Source organism: Periplaneta americana, chromosome 1, assembly GCF_040183065.1.
Source record: "Periplaneta americana isolate PAMFEO1 chromosome 1, P.americana_PAMFEO1_priV1, whole genome shotgun sequence".
NCBI lineage: Eukaryota > Metazoa > Arthropoda > Insecta > Blattodea > Blattidae > Periplaneta > Periplaneta americana.
In genome coordinates, this window is record NC_091117.1 from 152,987,235 (window position 1) to 152,995,479 (window position 8,245).

Here is an 8,245-nt window from a genome sequence, read left to right on the forward strand (position 1 = left end):
TCTAACATAACATCTTGGGAGTCCTCTCATGTGTACATATAAAATTGTTATTAGACTATGTCTAGAAAGGACAAGGCAAAGATGGCGCTGTACAAGGAATGAAAAATGGGAGTTTTTTTTTGTTTTTAATTTTCAATTGGTTTACGACGCTTTATCAATTTCAATGGTTATCTACCGCCTCAGTAAAATAAGCTGATAATGCCAGCGAAATGAGCCCAGGGTCCAAAGGCGAAAGTTATCCATCATTTGCTCTTAATGGGTTGAGGGGAAACTCCGGAAAAAACCTGAATCACATAACTTGTCCCAACGAGAATTTTATCCGGAACTGCTCGTTTCACAGTCTGACATGTTAACCATTACTCCACAGGGGTGGACAGGAGATACCGGTACAGTCTGTCCAGATAAATTGAAAATGGTGGAATGAGAATGTCAATAGCGCAGCCTTGGAGCACGAGTCCTGCTCGTAACCTCGAGAACGCCGTGTCACGGAAGTAGTGAAATAGCAGGACCATATGAAGAAAACTTGCATAGAGCTACTTCACTACTATAAATCCCTTAAGACAGCCAAATTAGTTAGTGAACACAGCGACAGGCTAGGAAATGAAAGAGCCGGATTCAAGTCGAAGTGAAGGCAGAATCTCGCCATACGTTTTCAGTATGCAGCATATCTTTAGTCTGGGCAGGAGAATAAAAGGAGAACAAGGAGAAGGCAAGGAAAAGAAGGAAAAGAAGGAAAATACAAGCAGAACAATAGGGAGATAAGGAAAACAAAGGGAAGACAAGGAGAACAAGGGTAATACAAGGAGAAAAAGGTAATAGGCTACATGGAGAAACGAGGAATATAACGACAAGGAGAAGACAAGGAGAACAAGGGGAAAACAAGGAGAAAAAGTCAATACATGGAGAAAAGAGGAATACAACGATAAGGAGAAGACGAGGAGAACAAGGGGAGTATAAGGAGAAAAAGGCAATACATGGAGAAAAGGGGAATTAAACGACAAGGGGAATTTAACGACAAGGGGAAGACAAGGAGAACAAGGGGAATACAATGAGAAAAAAGGCAATACATGGAGGAAAGGGGAATATAACGACAACAAGGCGAAGACAAAGAGAACAAGGGGAATACAAGGGGCTCATGGAGAGACAAGGAGAACAAGGAAAAGACAAGGAGGAAAAGGAAAACATAAGAATAAGGAGAACACGAGAACGGGGAACATAAGCAGATCAAGGGGAACACAAGGAGAAAAAAGTAACAAAGATTAGAAAGGGAACACAAGAATAATAAAGGGTACAAAAGGCGATTAAGGGGAGCACAAGGAGAGCAAAGGCAAGTTAGGGAGAACAAGGTCTAGACAATGAGAATAAGGACAAGACAATGAGAAGAAGGGAAACACAGAAAGGAAAAATATTGTAAACACAAGGAGAACAAGGGAAGAGTTTGCAATTTTTATATGATGGTCAATTTCTAAGTAATTTCACACTATCATGAGGTAATCGAAAGAAAAAAAAAGATAACATGATAGTAGAAGAAGTGTGTTAACAACCTTGGCGAGCACTCATATTAGGTTGTAGCTTTAATTCCTATCTTCCTATTAGCCATGGCTGGATTTCATTTGAACGACCACTAAATTAAGAAATTAATAAGTGCCGTTTATTGTTCCCAGTATTACACTAGTGCTGGGTTGCAAGAAAGCATTTATAGGTTCGTTAAACGCTATTGGTCCTATAACTCTTCATTCAGCGTAAGTAAGCGTTGCAAGAACGACCTTTAAAGCTATTGGTTCGTTAAAGCACTCTGTAAACTATAGGTCGAAAATCGGAGCTGTAAACTGTTAACGAATCGTTATTGTACGTATATTGCTTGTTTTCTAAAGTATTAAGTAATTTCGTGGATATGTTAACATCAGAAACAGGTACGTAAAATGTAATATAGGCTACATATATCGCAATGAACTCGAGATTCATGTGTGTATAGGGAAAGGTGTGTAAATAAAACAATTTCATTATTTTTATTATAGAATCGTCTGAATCATCTGATGTAGAGGTTATGTTGGATGTGGTACAACATCTACAACGTTTACCAAGACCAAGAATACTCAGAGACAGATCTAATCCTCTACAAGAGTATGATAATATTGATTTTAAGATTAGATTTAGATTGTCGAAAGACACATTCATGGCTCTCTTACATGAAATAGGGCATCACATTGAAAAACAAACTGCACGCAGTAAGGCAGTATCAGCAAGTAACCAGCTGTTGATTGCCTTGCGCTATTATGCAACAGGAGCATTTCAGACTGTGATAGGGGACCATATACACGTTAATAAATCTACAGTTTGTAGAATAATAAGATGTGTAACTGTATGCATTGCAAGAATGAGAGAGCAATATATTAGTATGCCTCAGGGAAATTCTTTACAAACAGTAAAGCAGGATTTCTTTTCAATTAGCAATTTTCCAAACGTTATTGGTGCTATAGACTGTAGCCATATGAAAATTCAAAGCCCTGGTGGACACTTGAATGAGATGTTCCGAAACAGGAAGGGTTATTTCTCCATCAATGTCCAGGCTGTCTGTACAAAGAATCTGAGGATTCTTGATGTCGTTGCACGTTGGCCTGGGTCAGTACATGACAGTACTATATTTGATGCCTGTCTTCTACGTGCAAAGTTTGAAAACAATGAATATCCCAAATTGTTTTCTTCTAGGAGACAATGGATATCCTTGTAGGGCTTATCTGTTGACTCCACTTCTTCATCCTGCTACAGAAGCTGAAGAAAACTATCAGAGGTCGCATATAGCAACAAGAAACACAGTAGAGAGATTATTTGGAGTTTGGAAGAGGAGATTTCCTGTCCTGGCACTAGGAATGAGGACGAAAATATCTACAACATTGGCGACCATTGTGGCGACAGCAGTTCTGCACAATATAGCTAATGAACATAATGAAAACTTACCCGAAGGAGATGTTGATGTTGAGGTGGTAGATGTGCCTGTGGAGCCTGTTCGTAACAATGGAAATGCAACAAGAAGAGCATTAATAAACACAGTGTTCTCCAGGCAGTAATAATGGTTTTCATGCCTTTATTTATATAGGCCTATGTACATCCTTACATTACAATATTAACTATCACCTACTTACGTGAAAAGTTGTAAAAATCATTGCAAGAAATACTGAAATAATAATACTGAATAACATGTATATAATTATTGATTCAACATAGTCAAGTAATAATTAACACATACATAATAGCTGTTACCTACTACCTAGAATTAAAAAAAAAAACATATAATCGAAATATTGTAAATTAAGTTTCAGTGAATTTTAGACCTAATTATTGTTTACAAACAACACTGTGGTGTTATGTCATAAGCTGATATGTACAATTTCAGCAAAAATATTTTGTTGTCTAAATATGTTGCAAATGTTGTTTTTAACGTTACTGCAAAACATGGTATGTCTACTCCCATTAGTAAATAAAAATTAATAAAAAATATTCCTTCTAATGTGGTCTTGATTTTTCCTCAAAGAATCATCTTTAAAACTGCTCTCTTGTGAAACAATGAAAATGTACATATCAGCTTATGTCATAACACCACAGAATAATATGATTAATAATACTGTAAGACGACACAGAGTTTTCAAAAGAAGTAATTATATGTATAAGGCAAACAAAATGAGAAATGAACATGAAATTGAGCACAGTGAACTTTTTAAAATTGTCTTTTTGCTTGATCTAATTTTGCCTTCGCAATTTCTAATTCCACTTTCAGGATTTCTCTTCTCAATTGGGATTCCTCTTCTTCTGCTTCATACTTTCTTCTTCTTGCTTCTAATTCTTCTTCTTTAATTTGTAATTCTGTTTCCTGAATTTTCTGTTTTATTTCACACACATTGGACATCTCCAGCACTTTTTTCTTGTTTTTTACTATTTGTGACGTTGCCATAGCTTGCACACTTTCATACATATCATTCAGGTTTCTTTTTCGTTTTACAGAAGTCGTGGGTGTTGGGGTTGTTTCTACTATCATTTCCTGAGGTTCATATATATGTAGGCCTATGCTTGCTTCACTTTCCTCTACCGGCACAGTAGTCTCTGACACTGATGTAAGTGCCTCCAAGGGCAAGGAAATCGTATCTGAAAAAAAAAGGGGGAAATGTAAGGTACATAAACTAGGGTGAAAAAAATCATTATTTTTTTAATTAAAATCAAAATCAGTGATTTTTTATTTAAATCACATTTTTAAATTTCAATCAGATTTTTTTTTCAGAATTTGTTTACTTAAATACTAAGTTATTTTTAATAGGATCTTTTTTACTAAACAAGGTATTTTTAATAACAAATGATACCAATAACCAAATAAGAGTTAGATTTTTTCCAATTTTAAGTTAAAAAAACATAGGCCTACTTGAAACAAATGAAACCAGACACTTCACAACTGAATGCTCTACCTATAATACACAAGCCTCTTTATACCAAACAGACCCCTAGTTAATTGCATGTCTGCACCAGAGAGTGTAAAAAAATAATGATTTTATTAAAAAATAAAAAACAATGATTTTTTAATTTCAATCAGATTTATTTGATTGAAATAGATTTTTGTCAAATTAAAATTCTTATTATATAAATCATTTGAAATTATTGTTTGCTTCAGTGTTCATGAAGTAGGCTATCTAGGATGAATAATGAAGAAGCAATCTACAAGTACATGCTGTGTTTTAACAATAATTTTAATTGGGATATGATACATTACAACATATTTTTGAACCAGTTCTTCTGTTTTATAGGTGAATGCAACAGAAGGAACTGTTTATAGCATAACAGAATTTTACAATTTATTTATCTAAAATCCTCATTCTGATTTTCAATTGTTCAAAAAACAAAGGGACTAAGCTGATTTGGCTTAATTTTCAGAGGTCTCAGGGTGATCCGTAACTAACGATCTCCTTTATTTTGATACTGAAGGTGCAACTACTGGATCTGTCTCTAAATTTTGATCTTCATTGTCAGATATTGGAGTAGACCTCACCAATTTTTTTCCCTTTATTTATATTTTATACTGTTACATTTTTGAATATGTAACTTCACTGCAGCAACAATCTCTACATTTCTAAACCATATCATTTGCATTTAGCTATCATGACTTTCCACTTGAAGTGGAAAAAATTATAAATAAAAATAATTCTCTCCAAACTGGATCAAGTTTTAGGCCTGGGTTACTTATTTTAAGTTAAACAGGAACCTTCTTGCTACACTTTTATACAAGTAGAACAACTTAATAAACTCAATAAAGTGACTCTTCTCTAGCATAGCAAGTATCTACTAGATGTTGACTCAAAAATGACATAAAACAAACTGGGAAAAAAAAAAAAAAAAATTAAAATTGAACAAAATGGACTACAAGAATAAGAAAAATTATTTTAATTATTTACCCATTGGGTGTGTTATTGTTAACATATAGGATGTGTCTGTAAATTATTATTTCAAAAATTAATAATGAACGTAATTAAAAAAATTATTGACTGATTTTTGTCATAAAAATAATTTGATTTAAATTAATTATTTATATAATAAAAAATCTAATGATTTAAATCATTCCACCCTGACATATACTAACAGGTAGAACGAAGCAGGCTTTTAAAGCGAGTCTGATATAGCTTACAGAAGATACAGAAGGTCTATTATATTAATTTCATAATCTCATAACCTCTAACGTAATTAATTCATCAGTCACTAGGTGTCGCCTCTGCTTTTTACAGTTTCAATGCAGAGAAAATCTATGATTTCCAACTGGTATAGGCCTAATTTGTATAGCACTTGGATCAGTTATAATCAACTGTTACTACAGTATATGTACAACAAGCAAAGAGTTAGTTGTGTCACACAATTAGAATGGAGTGGTTCAGTTGTCTCTTCATCGACAAAGTTATGATCATATACTATATTTATATTTCAAGAGTCTGGATTAAAAAAAAATAAAACTAATATTCAGGGCTATCGTTAGCTTTTTATAATGCAAACAACAGTTAAGTGATGTAATAGTTCTTGAACTAGAACAGAAAATAACATAGAACATTTACTGAGCTCTCATAAGTATGTTCAGGTTCTGTTCTATGGTGCATAAAATTTGAGTTGTGACGATGTTGATATTAAATAAGATCTGTTAAACAAAAATATAGGATATTTTCAGCATTATTTTTTTTTTGTAATCAATATAAAGCTTCGAAGTATTGCATTATCACATAGGCCTATAACTCCTATAGCAAAATGTGTGCATGCAACAGTGCAATATTTATCTTACCATGGTAATTTGTATCACTGTCAAATTCATTTGTCAGTGGTGTAATTTGTTCGGAAATAAGTCCGATGACCCTCTCACTAACTGTTCCAACCGTCGCAGTAGAAGCAACACTACCACCGCCAGTTTTATATATTTCAACCTGAAAATATCATAAGTAAGGTTAGGTTAGACGCATGGTCAATGATTTCGCGTTTATATTATTTTATTTGTTTCATCACAACTTACCTTTTCTGTACTTCTCTCTTTTCTTGCTCTCCTCTTCAGACAATCATATAAATTCCTCAATTGTTCAGTATTCCGTATATCGGAATCTTGTTGGGCATTAAATTTGTGGCAGATTTTACCCCAGCACTCGTGTTTTAAAGTGTTCGTCACTGCATCTGTCGTTTTGTTTTCAATGACGTCTTTATACTCGGTAATGATGTCTAATAACATTTTTTCTCTTTCTGAAAAATTTTTGCCTCTGTTTCTTCTTTTTTCCATTTTATGTTGCTTATCGCTTGCAAAAAAATACTACCGGTAACCGTACTTCCTACCAAAAACACAATATTACCATCGCGACATGAACGTTTCATACGAGAATTATTTGCATCGGCTACGATGGCTCTGTCGTTTTACATCTTTTCCGTTTATAGACGGAATACCTAACAGATCGTTAAATATCACGTTTGCAACGATCTATACTTTAAAGACTGGAATAGTTTAAGGGTCCGTTACTTAACGAGAGAATAGCAATTTATAGAACAGATTTCTTGCAACCCAGCATAGGTCTGTTATCTTTCATAATATGTTCATTTAAAATTGTTTACATAACTAGATTACCTGAGGAGAAACAAAAAACCTATTTGTGATTCCGATATTTGAATGGCATAAGAAATACACAGTGTGTTTGTAAAGAGATGTAGGTGAACGTTCACCTTCGTTAAGATATGTGAACGTGGGGCCAGCAGTCGGCTTAGTCCTTCATGGGCTGTGGCGCTACGGACGGGAGTTTTCTCTTTATTTAGGCCTAATAATACTGTGTTACTATTTTCATTGTTTGAATCTATAGACGCAGATTTATTTTCTGAAATACAGTAATTTCTTACCCCCAAATAATTTAAAATCTAGGTAAGATAACAAAGGCACTCGTAACTGTTCTTCCTTTAAAAATAATCCTTCCCCTTAGTTACGAACGGTCGAAAGTAATGAGTTCTAAAACTTCCTCTTCAACGGTTTGCATTCACAATATTGGTTGTTATTTGATAAGTAATAAAAAAATACTTACAATCCCATCATAAACCAGTAGTTCCATATCATAGTCCCACGTAATAGCCGTATATTTTAAAATCTTTGACTAGCGATATGGAATGGGCGCTCGTTGTCAAACTTCCCCGGGTCCGCTAATCTTCCAGTTAAATTCAGTACGGGTAAAAAGATGAACTTTCCATTTCCTGGATTACACTCAAGGAATATTTTTTGTTCCAAAATGGCATCTCCTTCATTAAAAATTCCGCCACCACCCTTAAATGAACCCCTCGTCAGTTTTCCTATCAACTGAGCTATCCGCCATGATGATTTTTAAGTTGGTTATTTAACGACGCTGTATCAACTACGAGGTTATATAGCGTCGATGAGATTGGTGATAGCGAGATGGTATTTGGCGAGACGAGGCCGAGGATTCGCCATAGATTACCTGGCATTCACCTTACGGCTGAGGAAAACCTCGGAAGAAACCCAACGAGGTAATCAGCTCAAGCGGGGATCGAACCCGCGCCCTAGCGCAACTTCAGACCGGCAGGCAAGCGCCTTAACCTACTGAGCCACGCCGGTGGCTGCCATGATGGTCACGATGATGATAATGATAATGATAATGATGATAATAATAATAATAATAATAATAATAATAATAATAATAATAATAATAATATATGAAGAGAATAGAACCGTCCACCTGCCCAC

At 34.7% G+C, this 8,245-nt stretch overlaps 1 protein-coding gene across 1 annotated transcript; it reads left to right on the plus strand.

Annotated features, from left to right (window-relative positions):
* The first annotated feature begins 1,965 nt into the window (after positions 1-1,965).
* On the plus strand, positions 1,966-3,213 carry LOC138708849 (putative nuclease HARBI1). Its single transcript, XM_069839092.1, has 2 exons — positions 1,966-2,546; positions 2,593-3,213. Exons 1-2 carry the CDS (start codon positions 2,048-2,050, stop codon positions 3,066-3,068), a joined length of 975 nt encoding a protein of 324 aa, XP_069695193.1. The 5' UTR covers positions 1,966-2,047; the 3' UTR covers positions 3,069-3,213.
* Positions 3,214-8,245: the final 5,032 nt, after the last annotated feature.